This window comes from Musca autumnalis, unplaced genomic scaffold, assembly GCF_047663935.1.
Source record: "Musca autumnalis isolate F117 unplaced genomic scaffold, ASM4766393v1 scaffold_3, whole genome shotgun sequence".
NCBI lineage: Eukaryota > Metazoa > Arthropoda > Insecta > Diptera > Muscidae > Musca > Musca autumnalis.
The window spans coordinates 132,148,201-132,171,828 of record NW_027411866.1 but is presented as its reverse complement, the minus strand read 5'-3'; the positions used below and the strand labels follow the sequence as shown (position 1 = coordinate 132,171,828).

The following is a 23,628-nucleotide window of genomic DNA, read 5'->3' as shown; positions in this document are numbered from 1 at the left end:
AACAAATGAAAAGTAGATTATTTATAAAAATGTTTTATGGATGGATGGAGTAGCTGATTCAAATTAAAAAGAAACCATTTAATGTTGTTGTAGAAAATGTTACAAAGAAGACAAATGAAGTGAGATGATGTTTTTTTTTTGCGTAAAACTATGTTTTTCTTTTGTTTTGGTTTTTTATTAACTATCATTTTTTTCATACACATATGTATAGCATAAAGTTTTATTATATATAAAATATATTTACAAAGTTTTTTAACATACTCACTAATATATGATAAATATGATTTTTAATTAAAGAAAAAAATAAAATAAAGAACGAACAAATATTTATTTTTTACTACTATTGCTACATGTTATAAAAAATTTGTGCTTAAACAAAAATTTATTTGGAAAAAGAAAACAAAACGCAACGCAGACACGTATAAGAGCAAAGAAGAAGTGAAAATACAGTTGAATATGGTTAAAATTCATTACAAAGTAGGTCATTGCACTCTTTGACCCAATATTTATAAATAATTGTAGCCCCATTCAACCATGTTGAATGAATTATTATTTTTTACTATTATGTTTATCTTTAGTTTTGTATAATTTATACAAGTGAGTGATGTGTGTGAATAATTTTTTGAAGAAGAGTGACAAAGAAGTTGGCTAAATTTTTAATTATTTTTCTAATTTCTGTTTTTAAACAATTGTGTTTGTTAAAAACTAATAAAAGCATTTAGAATTAATCATATATATTGCGTTATGTTTTGTTTAATTTGTTTTATTGTTGTTTTTTACAATATTTGGGGGCGCGTTTGTTGGTTGGTTAAGGTGTGTAGTAACTAAAACTGAATTTACAAATTATTACTTTTCTAAAAAAAAAACAAAAACTATATTTTTATAAAAAAGGACCTCTTTTCAAACAAAACAGTTTTTAATTTAATTATGATTCCGATGAAGATGTTTTTCCTATGTGTTGTTGGTGGTGGTGGTGTTGCTATTGTTATTTAGTTATTCTTATCTTTGACTATATGTCTTATAAACACGTTGTGTTGTCTGTGATGAACAATTTGCCGATGTGTTCGCCTGTTCATAGTCCTGGTGATGGTGATGATGTGTTTCCAAATTAAGCGGTACACCATCATCTTGTTGCATTTCTTGCATAATGAAATCTCGTTTTTTAAAGTATTCCAATAATTTGTGTGTCGATTTTATGTGAGCCACAATGGAAGCTTCGGCCTGAAACAGGAAAGGAGGGAAATAAATATTATTGTGGAATCATTTTAAGGTTTAGTGATTGAAAACAACACTGATTTTTGCTCTGCCCCAAATATTTTTCAAAATATTTAAAATTAGTGATTTTTGTAGGTTCTGTATCAGGTCTTTTGTTTATACCTGTAACGTAACGTAACCTAAGTGCAAGGAACAGTTTTTGAGATTTAATATACACATTCTTATACTAAAGCCTTTAAATACCATGGATATTTTGAAGTACACTGTGGCTTCCATTGCCTTTTCAACGGAATTTCAAATCAACACACTAGAAATCCTACATTCCGCCTACAACCAATTCAGCAAACCAAATCACCCTGCTTCAGTTTGATTGGGATAAATTTAATGCGGTGACGGCTTCAAAATTGTGTGAAAATTACATCTTTGTGTTTATTTCAGCTTGAGTCCATATTTTGTTGTAATTCAATTGTTTGAATAACAACAAATTATTTTAAAGTGGATATGAAATTGATTAGTTGCGGGCGAAGGGTAGGGAATACTATAGTTTCAGTTGTCACCAAACAACTTCATCAGTTCCCTTTTTCGCCGACTCTGTATCGATAAACAGGTCAATAAAGCCATCTAGCAAATTAAATAAAATGAGAAATTTGCTGTATGGCCCTAAAGCTGTATACCCTACAATTTGAGTCGAACTAAAGAATTTCATATCCACCACTGTTTTTATGTCGTCTTTGCTTCGCAAAGAATACGAACATAGGAATGTTGCTTCAATAAGTGTGTGAAAATGTTATATTGTTGCGGTTTTCCTAACCAATACTCTCCTGACTTGCTATGCTATCCGGGAAGTAATCTCAAGCTAAATCGATAATAGTAAGACGAAACTGAGTACCGCTGATTGGAATGACTCTTAGATTAACTTCAAGTTTAAGTGCAAGAATGAAATCAAGAAGGCTAAGCGGAAGTTTTTGGACAGTTCTGGTGAGTCTACAGAGGGAGATAATGAAGCGCCCAGTTTTCCCAAATACATTAAGCTGAGCGACGTTTCGTGGACTAACTTTGGACTAGAGACTCTCGATCTGCTATCAGGGGTTCACTTCCCCGTATGCGCGGACTTACGACAATTTTTTTAAGTTTTCGACATCAAAAATTTGAAAACTTCGAAAACGTCATATACCCGTATAAAAGGTATAAAAATAGTAAACGTCGTAAACTTGTAAAAGATTGTGGTAATCCAAAGAGATCGTCTCAAGTTGACGGGAGAGGTATTTTAAAAAGTTAGCGAATCATATTGAGTTGCTTCCGCAGATAAAGAAACTGGAGCAGTTTCCGTTTTTAGGTTTTATGAAATGAGCTGTTGCATCTTCACTAAATGTCAGGAGGGAAATATCGCAATGTAGTCATAAAGGCATCCAACAAATGACTCGACGTATAGAAAATGAAGTCTTCTTGGTATTAATCTTTCAGTCTATTCAGTTCAGTCCATTCCTGATATCCTCTTGGCCGTTCATGAAGAGGAGCTGATAAACAGATTAACTAGTCTCCCAAGTCTGCAATTAACATTAACAGTTTTCAGCCTTACAAGTCACCATCAATGCTTCAAAATGCAACGTAGCCGGTGTTTAAGGTTCTGACGTACGTTTTTAAGGTCTGCTTGTGCTTTTCGCACATACACGGTCTGTGTACAATTGAGAATGAGTTGGCCTAGAGTGGACTGTATGCGTTTTTAGCAGTTGTAGCGGTGGCAACTCCTTCAAAAGTATCAGCGATTGTTTGTTGGAAATGAAAAGGCAGTTTCTTCAGTAAAGTGGTGACGCAGCGGGTTTTATTCGATTGTTTTCTTTGACTTCTGTTTTACAAGTGAATTTCGTTTTATTTATTAGGCATGTTGTGGTAATATAAACATAGAAACGTTTGGAATAAGAGAAGAAATGGCAGCCTTTGCTCCAATGAGTGAAAGCTCAGTTGGAGATAAGGTTGCCATATTATCGTAATGCGATTTAGGATAAAGATCTGTTGAATGTGGATCTTAAGTTTAAATTTAAGACTAACAGAAGAGACAATGTATTGAATTATGACTATTTTGTTGAAGTCGCTTCAACAGTCTGTCTATGGAAAGAGATAAAGGTGGCCAACATCCCAAAGCGAGGAAGCGAAGAAGCCACTAACTAAAGACTATAGATAGGTCAATTAATTTTTCTTCCTTTCGATTCCAAAAAGATCAGTAGAACTCAGCAAGTGTCAAGGTGGTCTTTAAAACAAATCGGAGAAGACGGAACACGTACTATTCACCATAAAACGGAAATTTTCTGACTTCAAGCTATTGTAGTTGCATTGGAACTTTTCCGGAAGTTAATTACCTTAGCACAATCCCAGGCCATCGTTTAATATGGAAAAGGGATACCGAGGAGCGGACGAAGAAAGGTCGTATTGTACTCTACTGCTGCAAGAATTCCATTGGAAAAACTTGGAGACTTAGACCACTAGTCATGGCTGTATGTAACCCTGGTTTTGGCCACCTTAACCTATGGCAACCGGGTGCCACCGTGGTGCAATGGTATGCACACCCGCCTTGCACATTAAAGGTCGTGGGTGCGATTCCCCAGCCAGGCAACATCAAAAACTTCAACGGTGGCAAAATACCCCTCAGTAATGTTGGCGACATTTCCTGAGTATTTCAGCCATGTAAAACTTCTCTACAAGTGGTGTCTTAGGACACGCCGTTCGGACTCGGCAATAAACAGTAGGTCTCTTATCATTGAGCTAATATGAGTCGGGGTGCACTCATTGATATGAGAGAAGTCTCCCTTGTCCCGTATGGGATGTTTGTGGAACAATTATTATATAGCCTATGGCAAACACTTGGGAATGTGTGCAGAGGGCTGTATCAATTCTGTTTACCGAAAGAAATCCTGGTCCAGTTTCAGGATGCGAGGACGGCTTTAAGGCACCGAGAGTCAGCATCGCGGTAGGTTTTACATTTCGGACAGAATAGAATAAGCGTTTATATGCCGACCTCCTGCAGGTTAGACTCGCTCCGTAATTTTTCCGAGCAGGGATTTTTGGGCTGAAAGTAAGTAACTCTCCTCTGGGCGGTCAGGTAATATACACAGATGGATCGAAGATGGAGGAAGACAAGGGCGCCGGCGTCTACCTCGAGGACCAACCTATGAAACACTAATTTCCACCAGGAAAGCAGCAAAATTGGTTAAAGGACTTGAAAGCATCCTTACAGGACCTGTGGCTTTATATATTTGATAGTCAGGCGGCCCTTAGGCTTTCAATTCATGTTCAATAAACTCTCGAGCTATTTCAGAAATGCTCTGTAATATGCTTCCTGGTCATAGTAATATAATGGGAAATGAAGTAGCAGATGAGGTGGCTTTAAGTCTATTGATCTACCCATTTATGAAACTATCCAGCCACCAATGTGCTACTGATTCGGCAAAATATGAGAAGGCAGATCGCACATGGCTGAGAACCATGATTAGGGATAGGTTATGAAAAGCAATAATCAATTTTTCGATTTGGGTCAAAAACTAAAAATGTGATTTGAGATCTGGCGAATATTATTTCAATTGTCAAAAACTCGACTTTCGAATTTTTAATAATCGCAGAAAATCGAATATTCGTCGATTTTAGAGTTTTCTTTTGAACCCTTGCACAACCTTTCGTTAAAGTAAATGGAGTTTTTGGGAGAGCGGAGAGAGCTCCCCTATACTATGTATTTCCTACTCCATATTTCCCAAAAACTCTACTTTAGGTAAGACTACTGACTAAGTCTCAGAAAACTGTAAAACCGCCAAAGTCAACAAATCTATGTGCAAAATCGAAAATCGTCTATGCGATTTTCTCTCCAGTTAAATTGCGCCTTCGACGTTTGGCTGCAAAAAGTTGATTAATCGAAAGTCGACATACCTATTCTTAACCTGGATGTAGGACATCCAAAGCAATCTTGGCTGTGATCTCTCATCGTAAAACGACTCCCCTCCCTTTCCCTCACTCGATAAGTTAGGGATAAAAATGACTGTATGACTTATTACAGGTCACTATAGGGCTAGATTTCTAACGTCAAAATTGGACGAAAATGTGAAGATGCAGATGATATAGAGACGGTCGAACACCTCCTTTCGTCTAGCTAAGAAACATACTATTATGGTATGTTTCTTTTTTGTGCAATAATATTTTTAAATCGGGAAATCAAAATTCAATAGTCAACATAAAATATGTTTTCTACAAAATCGATTTTTGAGTTACGACACTCTTGAGTAAATTAGCTGTATCATATAATTACATATGTATAACAAAAATATTTATACTTACACTGGCTGTTAGATTCATGAAATTATAATATTTCTCCAATACGCCGATTATCTCCTTGAAACCATTGCCATGAACATGTGATCGAACAATAGCCTCATATTCTTCATTATCGGTAATGAGATGACCAATCAATATTGCTGTATAGGTACCTTTAAGGGAATGTTCCATATGGTGGCCAGCTTTTTGTAATACTAAAATAGACAAACAAATGAATTAAATAACACCATTCTTATATCGTATAATATTCTCAAACACTTACAATTATTTACAGTCTCATCAACTTCCTCTTGCTTCTTTTTATTTTTATCCTGTTTATCCAGGAAGGCATCTGTATTCTTTTCAACCAATCTGAAAGAGAAGAAAAAAAGACAATTTTTAAACCTCGTACAATTCAAGTTAACAAAATCCCCAACATACCTTGCCAATTCTTCACATTTATAAAAGTAAGCCATTACCGCCGATATGGCCGATTCCCTGTTTTGCATTAGATCATGGTGACCCAAACTAAAGTCAGATGGAGCATAGGCCTTCATGACACGATCACGATTTTCTTTTGTATGCATTGTTAGGTTGTTGAGCAGTGAAAGAGACTAAAAAAGAGAGGACATTTTTAAAATCACTTCATTTATATCCCATAATCTCTCTCTACTTACCAATATGCTCAATTCAAAGACACAACGTTCCGGAATGTAGTTTGGTGCTTTTAGCAGCAGATGGAAACTTGTATCGATAACATCGGGTTGCCGTCCAACCAATTCAGCTCCCATCGGGTTAATCGGACTAAATGAATGCGTCAGACTAATGAGTACCTTCATCAGAGGTATTAACAATTCACGTATAACGATTCCTGGATCATCACGTGATGTATACTCTGAGGTGGGGTACTGGATTAGTTCACGATTGCACAAAGAATAGAGGGAACATAAGGTGGTAGCCGCCAAGCCATTATTATATGTGAGAATGTATTTTTGATTTTCCTCATTCAGTTGGGTGACATTTTCCAAAACTCGCAAACACCGTTCTACGGTTTGCATATTGTCCAATAACGGCCGTGTCCAATCAATACCAGTTGCACTGTACACATTATCGATAACGGGACGACAGCAATCATTGATTGTTTTAATAATGTGTTCTAGACCACCCAGTTCTCGTAGTTCCTCCTTAAACCATTCACCTGCCCGTTTGGAGGTAAGAGATAGCAGCGTTTCCATGGCCAGTGTTCCCACTGTGATGGAGTCGACATTCAAATGGGTACCTTTACCCTGACCCTTGAGTTCTTCACATAACTCACGTACCCTCTGCTTGTTACGTTCATAGTTTGCATGATCAGCTGGTGCCGCTACTGTTTGTTCGGATTCCAATAGCAACATCATCAATTCCAATGAGTCCCTATCTAAATCCATGTTCAAACCTTCTTGGGATAATATATACATAATTGCAGTGGTACACAGACCCAGTGAGAGATCACGATTGGCATCGGATAAGGCCTTAAAGAATTTCGTAACCACACCGTGGGCTCTTACATGCATACGAAAAGCAGGAACCATACATTTTGTGGCCAATTGCAGGGCCGACAGGCATCGAGTAGACATGGGATTGTGAGGTTGTAAGGCATCCAAAATATACTCAACATCATCGTCCATTTCTTGGTATTCACCAATCTCTTGGATTTGATGAGCGGTCTTAACATTGCGCACCACAGTGTAGTATTCCTTGGCTTTGCGATCAATTTTCACCGATGTAATGGTATCGGCGGCAGGATCATCTATGCCAGCAGAATTCATGGAAGGCATAGCCTGGGGATTTGGTTTAATAACTCTGGTCATTTTGATGGGAGGTACCGGACTGCTACGTGTTTCGTCACTGTTGAAATCATTGTATATGGCTTCGACAGTGGCATTTGTATTCTTGACCTCGGGTGGTTTACTGGATGTTGGCGCACTTTCTTCACTGTTGGCATCGCCATTTGCCGCTGCTTCCCATCGATGTTTGTACAAATGTCGTTTGCCCACCTGTTCGGTCTGCTCTGAGGGAACTCGACTCTTAAAGATGCTACCCTTCTTTTTCGATATCACCAATTTAACTGGTTCCACCTGCTGAGGATTGCTGTTTTGATTGCTGGCGGGGATACTGCTGGATGCATCAGTTTGTTTTACAACTACGGTATTGTTGACTTGCGTATCAAGCGTTAGGGTACGCTTGAATTTATCCTTTATCTTGTAATCTCTCAGTGGAGGTGATAATGAGGGCTGGTCACCACCACATAAACTACTAGGCGGCCGTGGCAAGGAACACGAATCCAGGGAATTATTCTCCTGTATATCCAATGAGGGTGTGAGACGATTTTCGTTGAAAGGCTGTATGGGTGTGGTAATTTGCGTATCCATGTTGTCCGTTGTTGGCAAATCCAGGTTAAGTTGTTTGGCGGGTGGGGGTTGTGTATAGTCTTCAGTGTCCTCTGTCGGCTGCAGGACTTGCGTTGTTTGTTGGTTTTTACGTTTGCGGCCATAGCTTTTCTGTGTTGTTACTGTAGGAGGAGGATTGGCGACTGGTGCTGTTGTTGTGGCGGTGGCATTTTCACAGGGTGATAGCTTGTGATTTGTTATAGTATCCTGATGATTGTTCGCTTTTGCCGTTAGATTTATTGCAATTTTGTTAATGTTATTGTTGTTGTTATTATTAGCATTACGGGTGGCACGACCTCTTCTCGTTGTTATCACCGGTGCCAAGACGGGATTATTTTCCTCCTCTGATTTATTGGGTGAAGATTCCTCCATAATTGTAGGGCCCGTTTGTTGTGCTGCTGCAGGGATTGTGTCATCCATATTACCAATGGGTTCGTCTATCACCTTTTTTCCTCTTCGCGTGGCCCGTTTATTTGTTGCTGGAGTTTCTTCGGCCGCCAAGGCGGAGGGTTGTAAGACGGCTGCAGGTTTACGACCACGCGTTCTGGGAGTTTGCACTGGGGCAGGATCAATATCTTCGGGGGGTTCAACATAGTTTGCTTTTGCCCTTCCTCTCGTTCTCTTTCCTGCAGTAGTGACAACGGGTGTAACCACAGGCGTATCAACTTCAGGTTCCACCGCTGCTGGTATGTTTTCATTAACTTCTTCTTCTAAACCATTTTCTTTAACTACATGCTGGGACTGGGATTGCGTTTGTGCCTCCTGCATATTCACATCCATGGCGGCTGTTGTTTCGTCACCCCGTAAAACTGCTAAAATATCTTCTTGTAATGGTTCGGCTTCTACAAATGTGGCAGAGGTTCTTTGCTGCTGACTACTCTCACCATCCATCATCATGGATTCCAGTCTTAGTTCAATATCAGATGGTGGTGCCACCAGTGATGAATGTTGGCTTGTTTCAAGGTCACTTGTTATCACACTCGAGCCTCTACTATGTATTACGCAACTTTCTTCGGGAGGCGGTTGTATGTCCAACGGCGTACTATTACCCTTTGATGATATACTACCCAAGACTGAGGACTGCGAATCGAAATCTCGCTCGGATAATGCTGCAGGTGAGACAATTGTTCTAGCATTCGAATGTGATGGTGCAGGAGCAGCGGGCAACAGTGGAGTAGGCGGGTGATGCGTTGACGGCGTCGTCGTGGTATGTGATTGATCTTGTATACTGGCGGGATGCGGCGAAGGTATTTTAAATTCATTCGATGAGCAACCTTGTTGTGGTGCCACCAATTGCTCTACCGCCGAATGCTTGAGATGTTTACGTTTCTTCTTCTTAGTTTTACCCTCTTTTCCAGAACGTCCTGCATTGCCTGAAGATTCGAGGAGCTCTTTTTTAGCTTTGGCCTTGGCAGCAGCAGCGGCAGCAGCTGCTAGAGCATTTCGTATGACATCTGTTTTGATGATTAATTTCAAACGTTCCTTTGGTGGTTTATCCGGTGATATTTTCACAGTACAATAATTGATTTCTGGTGGTTCTGGTTCTGGCTCGGGTTCTTCTTCTTCCTCCTCCTCCTCTTCTTCTTCTCCTTCGCTGTCTTCTTCCTCCTCGTCCTCTTCTTGGTGATGTGTGCTAGCAGCTAAATGATGGTGATGATGTGAAGGCGAGGGAGGTTTCAACGGTTTAACAATAATCTTCGGTGTTGTTACTATGGCGGCGGGTGTAATGGAGTCTTCCACTGACGCTTGACGGGATGATTTCCCTATGGACAGTGACAATGAAGTCTGCGGGGTTTCAGTGAGTAGAGTTGTTGCAGCCGATGTTGTTGGTTCAGATGATGGAGGCGTTGATGAGGAAGCATTCGGTTGTTGTTCTTCACTATCTGTACTGACTAAGCGTGAGGTACCCTGTAAGAAAAACAAAAAAATCACATTAACAATTTTTTTCATCTCATCAAAAAAGGTAATTGAATACATAAAAAAGTATATTTTAATTAGGAGAAGAAATACCTCAAAAATTCAAACGAGAGAAACAAAAAAAAACAATACCGCTTCATTAAACGTTCATTTACAAATGAAAAACAAAAGACACTTGAGAAAAGAAAAATAGTGAAAGCAAACAATAAGATTACATGCCAACCCAGAGGAGAGTGGCCAAATGATTGCAGTCGCTCAGGCAAACGACAAGTACTGACCGATCGCCGTACAGTGTTGCCATATGGATAGAGTGTGAAAAAAGGCGCGTAAACATTCTCTCAATCAACCATCCCATATGAAGAAAGTAGGTTAAAAACGAACAAAGGAGGAGAGTGAGAGGGAGTTGACAATTCTCTACACAGCTGATTTGATCAACTATGGAAGAGGGGTTGGGAAAAGAGAGAAAGGGGGGGGAGGGTATGTGTGTTTGTGTTTGTTCGTAACTTTTGTAAATTCAATGTCGTTGTTGGTGGCATCGTCTTCGTCATAAAACGGGCCTGTGTGAGTTCTGTTTAAACTAGATTAACAGGGAGTGCAGTGTGAAGGGAATAAATGCAATGTGCAGTAATTGTTGTTGATATTGACATTTATGGTGAGTTGTTGCTGTGATCTTGGGAATTTATCCAGAAGATATGCCGTTATAGATTTCTATTGCGATATTAAGATGCATTTTTAGATACATTCTGTAGTAGAATGTTTTGTAAACAAAAGAGGGGAAGAATAATGACAAAAATGTTGAGAGACAAGAGGTTTTTAACGTTAGAGAAATGTCATGTATTGAAAATTTCTTTTTAATGTAGTGATATTAATGTCCGATGAGCCTCTACCAAAAGCAAAACATGTTGTGTGGCTTCAAATCTTCGGCTTTCCTTTTTCACTTGCAAAAATCATCGATCATTAAGCTCGACTCCAACGAGGTATTAATTAAAAGGAATATTAAAAATGATCTACGCCCTAATAGGCAAAATTATCAAAAAAAAAAAAAAATAAGCATGAGCCAGGCAGGGGTTTGAACCACGAGCTAACAAACACATGCAAAAAAGTGTTGTCAAGGCGTGTTAGCGTTCAGAGCCAAACTCACAACTTCCAAAGACTACGCTAAGCGTTTGTCATGGAAGATATACAACGGATGGACAAATATCCATCATAGCAAAAAACAAATTGCATTTGAAAGAGGAAAAGTTAGATGATAGCGAAGCCATTCCACAGTCGATATGTCCGATTGATGAGCCTCTACCAAAGGCGAAACATGTCACATAGTGTTGGTTGTGTGGGTTCGAATTTTCGGCTTTCCTTTTTGACTTGCAAAAATAATCGATCATTAAGCTCGACTCGTCGAGAAATTAATAGAGAAATTAATCACTTTACAGTTAGTTACACCAGTTTTTTATAGTAGCTTTTGACTGTTATATATTTTTTCCATGCAGTGGACTTTAAAAAGATGTACAGAAAGGATAGACAAAAATTGAACTTGTCCTTTCCGGTATTTGGGGATTTATTATTAATGTGATGGAAATTTCCATCTGTACGCAAATTACAAATTAAATTACAAATAAACAATGGCAAATATACAGACATACAATGGTAAGCATACATTTCATCATCGCTTTTCTCAACTTTTAGTTTTATGGAGTTAATCGATGTGTGCACTGGGCGGCTCAAATAGAGTTTCTTGTTTTCGAAGACACCGTTTACCAGAGATGGTTCAAATTTTGTTCGTTAAAATTTCTCGAAGGGAGTACCCGATTTTGTTCAAAATTTGCAGGTCGTAATATTTCTTTCATTAGGTCGGGGCGATTTGAAAACCTTAATGGGCCCTTCGCGTTTCTGATTCCTGGGATTGAACTGAGCAAAAAAGTCCACTAGACCTAGGTCTACGGTGAAAATCGAGCCTCCCGATTTTTACTTTAAGTTTTTTATCCAAGTTTTTTGGACATTTTGGCATATAACGGCAAAACCATTGAGATTTTCGATACAACACGAAGACAATAATTGTAGCCAAGATAGTAATTAAGAACTCTCTAATACATCGCAAAAGCATTGGAACGTTCCTTCAGGTGTTACAAAAGTTGGCCAGAAAATATTCAAGCGTTCTGATGCAAAATTCTATCGTGTTGGGATCCATGGACAACGAAAATGCCTTTAGTTCGTTTGGGTCACTTCGTTTTTTTTTTATAATGGTAAAAGTAGTGAAAATCTGGGTTTCTTATATTTTTAAATTTAAACGGGCATATTTTCTTTTTTCACAACGGATTTCCATCGATCCTTCTTACTTTTAAAGGGGTGAATATCTTTCGAAAAATGTATTATTTTTTAAATCGGTTAACAAATGGCTTTGTTATAGTGGTTTAAGTTTGAAGACCCCCTGTCTGTGTGTTGGATCGAAAATCTCAATGGTTTGGCCGTTATAGGACAAAATTTCCAAAAAACGTGGATAAAAAACTTAAAGTCAAAATCGGGAGGCTCGATTTTCACCATAGACCTATGGTATAGTGGATTTTTTGCTCAGTTCAATCCCAGGAATCCGAAACGCAAAGGTCCCATTAAGGTTTTTTTCCTTCCATACAAATAGCTACGGCCTAATATCGATACACACCTTCAGTTACCTCCCTCATAACATTTCAAAATTTTTGGCACATGTGCAGTTTAGGAATTCTTCTCGGACCGTCATGCACTTTTTTTGCAGCAGTTGTGTTCGCCGGCCTCTTTTCCGAAGGAACAATTCCTGAGATAATAGTTCAAAGATCCGCGAAGGCCAGCTAAAGTACCTGATGGGCACGGTAACTATCAAAATTATAGATTGACATAGCTCCAACCTTTGCGCATCGCAATACTCTTTTCACACTTAAATCATGTTCGAATATGGACTATATCTGTCCACACCACACAAAATCTTTTGTAAATGTGATCATATTGCGACAGTATAATTTTTATCGATTTTGTCCAATCTTCGCACATAATAATCGTTTTTCCAAAACTTACTTCAACTATGGACTATAGGACTATATCGGTCCACTTCTTTCTGTATTTCTCCCAAAAGTTTGAAAATTTAGGTTTGAAAACTTTATTTCTGATAGTTCTCGCAGTACTCATTCCAACAGTGATGTTTTGGTAAAACAACACAAACTGGGTTTGATTCTTTTTATTACCTCACAGCCCCGAGGCTATATCTCTGTCGGCAAAGCAGACTGATACCTTTTTACTTCTTATAGGAATTCTGACATCAAAAACTTCACTATTATGATGTCAAATGTAAATTTAAAACTGTTCAAATGGAAGAAAAATCTTCGTTGAATTCTAAGGGAAAGTCAAAAGTCGTTTCCCCGATCTTTCAGTTGATATGTAATATGTCTTAAGGTAAGGTCACATTAGGCAAATATTTGCTCCAGTGACCGTCAGTGCACGCTTTCTGAGAGAAAGTGAGCGTAAATTATGCATTGACATTTATGCTCACTTTCTCTCAATAAGCGCACATTGCCGGTCGCTGGAGCAAATATTTGCCTAATGTGACCTTACCTTTATAAACATCTCGAATGTGCAAAGGGAGTGAGTTTTTTAATATCGGACAAGTTTCAAATGTCTGAAATACTAAGAAAATGTAAAAAATACGCTAAAGGGTTTTATTAAAAAATGCCATCGTATACCCAGCATCTATTTATCAGAATCCTATTCAATAATGCCAAAGCCCCTACCAGTTATTAAATTGTTATGATTAGCTTTATTTATTATTTTTTTGGATCGACAATCTTTTAATCACTTGTTTCTCTTTTTCTTTTAGAGTAATTTACAAAAAGAAGTCAAAATCAAATCAAAATAGATAAGTCTATGGAATCTTTCCGAATATCAACATTATTTAACAAATTGTATATAACTAAACGATATAAACAGAACTTTTTATTCAATTGAATTTAACAAATTATATATAACTAAATGATATAAACATAAATTTTTATTTAAATTGAATTGCAAAGCAGCATTGTCAAATTTTGTGGTCAAGTTTGACATTTGTAAAGTAATAATGAGTGTGTGTTAACACTTTACACCACTTGGAAAACAAAATAAATACTTTAAGGGAGGAATTTTGTAATTCACAACTGCATATGGGGATGAACGAACATCATTTTGATGGATCGAATTAGAAGAGTTTTTTTGCAGCTGTCCAGAGGGTGAAATAATGATGTCCTTTTGAGTTTGTTATTTTTTTTTTGATAATTTTATTGGATAAACATCGAGTCACTGACCTTTATGTTAAAATACTGATATCCCACGTAAGACTAACAACGCCGTGAACCAAACCTTGGTATACATTGATTATGAAATACACGTCCAAGAAAATATTGCTTTAAACCTTAAATAGCTTCTACATCAATTGGAAATAATCACAGAAATGACCTCGGCAAACTGTGGAATTTTTGTGATTTTATACATTGATAGAGACTTATCGAACTTTATAGAAGAGGACGCTCGGATACCAGCTCTTACGTTAGAATACAATTTTATCTAATGCAGGTCAATCTTAGAGTAAGTCAAGTGAAGACGGAACATGCTCGATTCAGGTATTTTCAACTTTCCTTGGTTAAAACTGGCACGATCTAAAAATCGAGGTGTTTGCATCGTTCAAAACATATTTGGGACAAAATTAGTTAGCTTTGCTTTTCTGACGCAATTAGGTGTTGCAAGAGTTCACTTTGGTTCCCATTTTTGCACTCCAAAGCTGCGGCTAGAGCCAGGAAAACCTTATTAGGAATTCTCAATTTAGCGCAATTAAGTGTTGCATGTGTGGACGGCTTATTCATGCTGTCGACATATAATTGATTTTCCAATTGAATATATTAAACTGTGCAGTCTTATTCGGGGTAAAGGTAAATATTTCTGTTGTTGTAATATTATGTTACGGATAAATGTTGATGATCGGCAACTGTAAAGCTATCTCTGATGCTGAGGAAGTCTAAACCTCAACGTTAGTTGACACAGGCGAACAAAATGTAAATCGATCTTACCAGGACGTAAACGTCTCTAACAGGTTAATTAATTTGAGTGCTGGCCTGCGTGCCAATTACATTTTCAAATAACGGAATATAGTATGTGAAACACCAAGTCAGCCTTTTTATACCCTCCACCATAAGATGGGGGGTATATTAAGTTTGTCATTCCGTTTGTAACTACTCGAAATAATCATTGTAGATCCCACAAACTATATATATTCTTGGTCAGCGTGCAATTCCACATCGATATAGCCATGTCCGTCTGCGGAAATCACTCTAGCGTCCGAACGAAGTAGGTGGTTGAAATTTTGGTAGAATCTATTTTATGTACGTTGGACTTTTGGTATTGAAAGCGGGCTATTTAGGTCCACGTTTTCGTATAGCACGCATACAAAGTGACGAGTGACGCGCCGTCGTTTTAAGGAATTTTTAAGATATTTGTCCCGTTTTACCACCGAATTGGTCGTAATTTGGTATTTTGTGTCTCAGAGGCTAAAAACATTTGGTCCACGTTTTGGTATAGCCTCCATATAACGCCCCATATAGCGATCGTACTAACGTATAAACATCTTTGTGTGACTTCGTTAGGTTGGCGTGTTGTTTACATTTTGCAAATCAATCGATGAGAACTGTTGGTCGTTCGTATTTTTTTATACTCACACAAACGCAATGTATAATCTGCAAATGTGTGTTTTGGCCATCAATGATATAGGTCCACGTTTTGATATAGCCCCCATAGGACGATATCTCCAGATTTTCGGCATTTTTAAGGTTTTAGCCTCATTATCACACCGAAATGGCTAACATTTGGTATTTAGTCTTCGTTGGGGGTATAAATCTTTTCCCCAGGAATTTGTAGGTATAGGTCCACGCCTTCATATAGCCCCCATAGAACGGTTCCTCCCGATTTTTGGCATTTTGAAGGTTGGGCCTGCATTAATCAACCGAAATGGCTGAAATTTGGTATTTGGCCTTTATTTGGGGTACTAAACGTTCCATATGAAATTTGTTGGTATAGGTCCACGCTTTTATATAGCACCCAAAGAACTTACCTCCCGATTTTCGGTGTTTTGAAGGTTGTGGCCTCAATATTCGTCAGAAATGGCTGATATTTGGTATTTAGTCTCCGTTGGGGTATAAAACTTTCCCCCAGAAACTTGTCGGTACAGGTCCACGCCTTAGTATAGCGCCCATAGAACGGTAATTCCTTATTTTCGGTATTTCAAAGTTTGTGACCTCAATATCTCACCGAAATGGCTGCAATTTAGTATTTAGTCTTCATTGGGGGTATACCACTTTCCAGCGGAAATTTGTCGGTGTAGGTTCACGTCTTCATATAGCTCCCATAGAACTGTACCGCCCGATTTTCGGTATTTTGAAGGTTTTAGACTCATTATTCCACCGAAGTGGCTGAAATTTGGCATTTAGTCTTTTTCTGGGCTACAAAAATTTCCCTCAGAAACTTGTCGGTATACGTCCACGTTTTGATGTAGCCCCCCCATAGAACGGTATATATCCGAATTTTTGGTATGTTGAAGGTTTTATCCTCATTATAACACCGAAATGGCTGCAAGTTGGTACTTAGTCTTCGTTAAGGGTATAAAACTTTCCATGTCTTCATATAGCCCCCATAGAACGGTACGTCCCGATTATCGGTATTTTTATGGTTACTGCTCAATATCCCATCGAAATGACTGACATTTTGTAATTAGCCTTCGTTTCACACCGAAATAGCTGATATTTGGTATTAAGTTTTTGATAGGGGTATGAAACATTCTACCCGATATGTGCCGGTATAGGTCCTCAAATAGCCCTCACAGGACCGTACCTCCCGATTTAACTTATTTTGAAAGCTGTGTCCTCAATATACCACCGATATGATTGAAATTTAGTATTTAAACTACCATTAGTATATAAAATGTTGCAGAAGAGAATTATCAGTATAAGCTCTTATCTTCAAATGACCCCCATAGAAGCGTACTTCCCGATTTTCGGTATTTTGAAGGTTGTGTCATCAATATCTCATCGAAACGGATGATATTTAATTGTCCGTTGGTTGTATAAAACTTTCCACCTGAAAATTTCCGGTATTGTTTCATGTTTATATAGCCTCCATAGAAAGTTCTCTCCCAATTATCGGTATTTTGAAAGTTTTAGCCACATTATTCAACGGAAATAACTGAAATTTGGTATTTAGTCTTCGCTGGAGTTACGAAACTTTCCTCCAAACATTTATCGATACAGGTCAACGTTTTATACAGCCTCCATAGAACGGTGCTCAAGATTTTGTTAACTATCCAAATCCAGAATATCCAGGCTTAGGTCTAGTCCGTATTGCCCAATTTTATGTATTTCGTTCAATTCGGAAAATTGTAAATATTGGTCCATGTTTTGGAAAGAAAAAACATGTCGCCCCATATGGGCTGTTTTTAAGGGAGTATTATCAGTTGAGATATATGTACTACTCCTGTAGTAAAACGAATTGTTTCTATTCACTTCAATACAATTCGTGTTGCAGGGTAATAAAAAGTTCGGCCCGGCCAAACTTAACGCTTTTCTTACTTGTTATAATTTTTTTGATATTTTTTATTAAAGGGTGCTATGGGAAGGGTGCTTTGAACATGTTTCTTTAACCTTGGGTATCTCATGGACCCACGGAATGCTGGGGTTTCTAACACTGGGGATTCTTTAGATCCCCCAAAAATGGGTCGAGGTAGTTCCATAAAATAAAAAAACTACGATGTGGAAGACAAATGAAAGTAAAAAGTAGCGGGGGAGGGCCTAAGTAAGTCAATATCCAAGGCAAGTATTGGTGTGACCACTTGTGTACTTGCTACAAGTGTATTAAACAATACTGATGGAATACACGACGACCCGGCGTTATCGCAGGGCAGCGCTAAAGACAGGATTGGTGCAAACTGGCCTATGACTGGCAAGGGACTCTAAAGAAAATATACACACTAAACAGACTATGTTTTTGACTGACAGTCTAGGGCATCGACAGAGGTGCTCGATTGTTTCGGTTTCTTCAAAATCGTCACATAACCTGCAATACTCAATGTTGTTTTCCTCTCTATTGTCATAAATCTGATACCGCAGTGCCCAGTAATGACCCCAACTGCGACTCTGATTTCTTCTTAACGTAGTGAGAGAAGCGTATTCTACCCCCTGAGATTGCTCGCCAGATTGATTTCGATACCTACAGCTAGGTACTTTTCTGTGCGTAGAGATTTCTGAGTTCGTTGTGGAACTCACTGTGAGGACTGTGACTTGACACCCCGAAGGTCATTGGTTGCTAGTCGAAATCGGTCTCCGGAGTGTCATTGTTTCAGTGGAACTGTCAGTTCGGCAGTATCTTCCTTCATATAGAGCGTCAAGGTCATTAACTGTCAAAAAATCTCTAGATTTCCTTGTTAAGGCTATTTATAATCTTGGTGAACTTTAGTAATCTTACTGCGGTCTCCATATCTGAGATATGTGTTCCCCACCTACCGCGGACATGGAGCTAACACTGAAAATGCTTCAAAATTAAGAAGAATGAAAAGCTTGATATTAGTATCAGTGTAGATGAAGGATGATGAACACAGTAGGGCCTCTAATTATGCATACTACTTGACATGAGAGCAAGGCCCAAATATATAAGAGATAATCAAAAATCAAGATGGAACATGCGATATGTACAAACACTTCTCCACTTAAGATAGGAACGTGATAACTTCTGTGGCAGAGAAAAATGCGAAAAACATTGTCCTACAACGTTGGTGCCTTCATGAGAGACCAGGATGATGGTAGATTCACCTCCCACATCTCAACAATTTGTCGATAAAGAACTTCATGAAAACCGACCATTAGGAGTCTGCCTTGAACGGGTATAGATATAAATAAAGGAAACTTCTTTCCTTTAGCTACCCCTATCAGTTTTTTTTTTTGTTTAATTTTAATTGTTTTTCTAAGTAGTCGGATTTTGGTCGGGAACTTAGCTCGTGAACTCCGAATTTTTGTCGAAACTAAAGGCCCTTTTGATGAGTTGTGAAAGAATATTGCGGGGGCAATTAAATAGTTTGATCCACCAGCCCGTATACCAGATGAATGGCATTTTCGTACGTCCCACTATCGCGATGTATTTATGAATGACACATATAGTCTGAATCCAAAAGGTATTCCATAGCTATTCGTGCAGACGGTAGAAGACTTTTCAAATTGGTTTTGGTTCGGAATATGTCAACCGGTACACTTTTGTGTAGAGAATAAGAACAATCTGACAAAGTCAATGGCATGTGTTATACATTGCCATACTGCGAATTTCACATTATTCTATTAAATTATCAATATTTCTTTTGATATTAAAACAGAACTAATAGTTTTCACTTCTGAAATTATTAGTAGTAGTTTTGTTGGTCAAATTAAAATAAAATGTTCCTCTCAGTAACGATAACTCTTTATTGGCGATTATTTTCGATAGCTAATTTTAAATTTTATCGCAGAGACCACTAACAACGCGACTCGACTATTGTCGCAATGCGGAATAGACCAATAAGACTTTCTCCCATGGACAGGTTCAAATCTCGGGCTCAGGAACAAAATATCTTTAAAATTTATTTTTTTTCTCTAAGCAGCCGCCCTTTATATATAATTGTTCCATAAACATCCCATACGAGACAAGAGAGACTTCTCTCATACCAATGAGTGCACCTCGATTCATATTAGCTCAATGATAAGGGACCTACTGTTTATTGCCGAGTCCGAACGGCGTGTCCTAAGACACCACTTGTAGAAAAGTTTTACATGGGTACTCAGGAAATGTCGCCAACATTACTGAGGGGTATTTTGCCACCTTTGAAATTTTTGATGTTGCCTGGCCGGGGAATCGAACCCACGACCTTTAGTGTGCAAGGCGGGTGTGCATACCATTGCACCACGGTGGCACCCAAGTAGCCGCTCTTTAACACGGGAATTATCGGAACTTTAGATGACCATATCTCAACATTCTCCTGCAATTTCGGACCGTGAGCGGAAACTTCGCGGGAAAACAAATTGGACGGGATATAGTATATGCTTTCCTTAATTCCTTCTCACAATTCTCGTTTTCAACTTCTACCGTTCGAGTGTAATCTCAAAGAGCATCAAATACTTCATCAAGTTGGACCTGTCGCAGCTATTTAATTTTTGGGGAGCTGTGAGAATATAAAAGAGGTCGTATACCAATAGCCGGACTGATGTTCTAGAAAATACTGAAATAAATCTCTACTTCTTGGAACTTTTATGAATGAAAGATTGCTGCCTATTATAAACTCTCTTTTGCGTTCTCATTTACGGCAACAGGTAACCGACCACATCATAAGCAAAAAAACCTCTCAAAATAAAAAAAAGTAAAATTTAATAATAAATGAACATAGAAAAAAACATGGAACACTACTTACTTTAGATATCCGCAAGACAATTGGAGGATGTTCGGGTGTTTTGGAAGCTGCACTATTTACAATATTCTGTTGTTGTGTTGGATGTAGTATAGTTGAACCATGCGGTTGCTGCTGCTGTTGCTGTGTTGGAATAGCCGGTGGCGGTAATACCGGTTCTGGTGTATCGCATGAAGCATAAACATCATCAACTTTGTGAGCAGGCGTTGGTGGTGGTGTCTCTTGGACACTAATGACTTTTTCTGCCACCGCTGCTTTCTTTTGCTTGGGTACTATAATATCTTTAATGGGAGTTGGCATACGATCATCATAATCATCTTCACAATAGTTAACAGCTTTACGTGCCCGTCCCAAGATACGAGATGGCGGTGCCTCGGGTTTAAGCTCTTTTTCAGCTTTCTTCTTTTTCGTCGATTTTGGTTCAGGACGTGGTTTTTCACTGTCGGCATGATCCTCGGAGATACTATCATCTAAGTTACTGCCATCAGCTGATGTGGATGTGTTGGCTTTCTTTGAGGATTTTTTGGGAGATTTCTTTTTCCGCTCTGCAGAATTAGTTTTGGGTAATTTCATTTTAATGGGTTCGCGTATGGGTGTGCTTAAAAATGAGGGCATTGTACCACCACCACCTGTGGAGCTGGAGTCACGTGTCGGCGATGCAGGTGTACGGGGTATTTGTTGTATAATTTGTGCTATGACTTCGGGCGGTGTTGTATTGCGTGATTTAAAGAATTTTCGTGGCTTTGGAGGATCGGCTGATGATGATTGATCATCGTCTTTATGCGATGCTGGACTTTCCTGGGGACTGGCAGCGGCTACAGCAGCGGCCGCTGCAGCCACGGCTGCCGGTAAGGCAGACATGGTATAGGTTCGGGTGGAAGTGAAACCCATTTTACCCCATTTGCCCATAGTACCCAACGAACGGGCAACAGTAGGTTTATTTGTGCTCTCTTTGGAGGTTTCCAAAGGAACCACAATTTGTTTGCCGCCCCAACGTGACATTTTGTTGGCTGATTTGTTTATTTGCACTTTATAATTTGTTGTTTTGTTATTTTGTTGAGAACTTTTGTTATATTGGAAAATAGTTTACTTTGAACCCACCATTACTGTGAATGGGGGATATGGTTTTTATTGTTTTGTGTATGCTTTTCTTTTTGTTGTTTTTATTATTGTTTGGGGAATATTACCATCATCATTGTAGTTATTTTTTACACAGTTGGTCATGTTTTATTTTGTCACATCATTCAGTCATACATTAATATGTATGATGATATTTTTCTTTTGCTTAATAAATACTGGCTGGTATTTGGTAAAATAAATAAATATTTAATTTCTTCTTTCAAGAAGAAAACACGAAAAATCAAAACAATGCACTTTAAACGTCAATTTCAGAGATGTTTCTTTCTCGTTTATGTCATCCATTGTACACACATACAAACGAACCGCACATCAAACCATGGCAATAACAACGCTGAGACAATAGAGCAGTTGAAAGATAGAGAGGGTGAGAAATGAAGACAAGAGGAAGGATTTAATGGAACAAATGACACTCTTTTCTTAATTTATTTGCCGAAAAACTCTTCAAGATTAATGTTTTTAAAATTTTAATGATTTTTTGTTAATATTTTCTTATAATTTACCACTTTATTTGCAATTTTATTTTCTTATTTTTTCCATATTTACTGACACAATTTTTTACAATTTCCTCTCTCTCTTTTCATTCATAACTGAGATTTCTTTTTGTTGCTGTTGTGTTTTATTTTTTTCTCCTCTTTCTTTTTTTCTCGATGTACACGAAGAAGAAATACAGCTCTGCTCACAACACATTTCACAGCGTAATGACGGCGGATGTATGTATGTTTGTGTGTGTGCGTCGTAAAGATGTAGTTGAGGTTCCCACTTTTACTTATTGGCGCAATTTTTTCCCATTGCTTTTAGGGAAAATATTTATTATTTCGACACTTTTTCTTGATGTATTTTTCATAATTGTACAAAATATAAGACATCTTGCATGCAAGCCAGGCTCCCCCGAGGGACACCTTAGCACACTTTTTCACTAAATTCACAATAAATATTTTTCTTTGGAACAATAGATGCACTACGATGGAAACGACGACAACGTAAATATGTGCTGCCAGCCTCTGCTGCTTCTTCTTTCTTTTTCTACTTCACGTACGTATTTTCACAATTAAGATTTCCTTCCATTCGGTCAGAATTTTCATTTGCATTTTTCACGCTGAAATTGATGTTTCCAGCAATAACTAGCATGTCACACAGCAAGTAGGCCAACTCAATTTTCGTTTGAAACACGTTTTTTATTGCTAAATTAGCTAAAACTTTATTAAATATAGTTTTAAAATATTTTTACGAATTACACACAGCACACAATACAATTGAAGCCATTTTTATCGCTCTCTCTCATCCACAGAGGGAGACAACTATAGTGGTGGTACAGTAACAAAACGAAATACCAAAAACATTCGACAGGGTTGTATTTTTTGGTAATAGAATTTAAGTAATTTTAGGGTTTTGGTATTTTTTATAATATTGGTCGAAAATTAAGAGATTTTTTACTCATAAAAATTATGGCGAAATAGTGGTATTTCTGGTATTTCTCACACAGCAAGAGACATAGGAATATTAGGGGAGAACATTTTCAGAAATAATATTATATTTCGCGAAATAAGGCACGAAAAGTACGCTTTCCAACAAAAGTCTACAAAAATTATCGATAAAGTCTGATTTACACTGTCAAGTGTTTTAGGAATTTATCATGGTTCAATTATTAGAAGGTTGGACAGGTTGATAAAGTTAAAAAAACAACTCTGAAGCCATTTTGCTTAACTTCAAAATTGCTAATAACAAAGGCAACAAGCTTGGTTTATTTGAAATATTAGGCCTGTTCGATAACTTCGCAAGTAAAAGTATTTGCAACTACTTGCAAGTACTTCTCAGTTCTCTTTCACTGAACAAGTTTGTTTTCGAACAGCATTTTGTAAAAGTTTGTACAAATTCGCACAAATTTTTCGGTTGTCGAACAGACCAATTGTCAAAGTTTGTTTTGTTTACATTTATTTTTAAATATAATTTATTTTTTTCTATTATTACATTATCACACGGTAATCATTTTAGATAAACATATGCCAAGTTTACACTTGCGCTCCAAAATCCACTGGATTTCACGAAATTCTGAAATAAACCCCGGTGTTTACACTTATTTTTTGGTGATTTCAAACATATACAAATAATCAAGGTAGATGCATATGCGCAGCTGATCGAACATGAATTTTCAAAAAAAAGTTGTAAATT

At 37.9% G+C, this 23,628-nt stretch overlaps 1 protein-coding gene across 4 annotated transcripts; it reads right to left on the bottom strand.

Moving 5' to 3' along the window:
* Nucleotides 1–299: 299 nt before the first annotated feature.
* wapl (cohesin release factor wings apart-like) lies at nt 300–22,761 on the bottom strand. Of its 4 annotated transcripts, none has more exons than XM_073974415.1 (7): nt 22,496–22,761; nt 20,323–21,618; nt 6,189–9,848; nt 5,953–6,125; nt 5,795–5,883; nt 5,536–5,726; nt 300–1,221 (listed from the first exon to the last, which is right to left on the bottom strand). In XM_073974415.1, exons 2-7 carry the CDS (start codon nt 21,319–21,321, stop codon nt 1,000–1,002), a joined length of 5,334 nt encoding a protein of 1,777 aa, XP_073830516.1. In that variant the 5' UTR covers nt 21,322–21,618; nt 22,496–22,761; the 3' UTR covers nt 300–999. The 4 variants fall into 4 exon arrangements, with proteins under 4 accessions (XP_073830516.1, XP_073830514.1, XP_073830515.1 ...); XM_073974413.1 differs by having other exon boundaries at nt 22,220–22,745; XM_073974414.1 differs by having other exon boundaries at nt 22,226–22,745.
* Nucleotides 22,762–23,628: the final 867 nt, after the last annotated feature.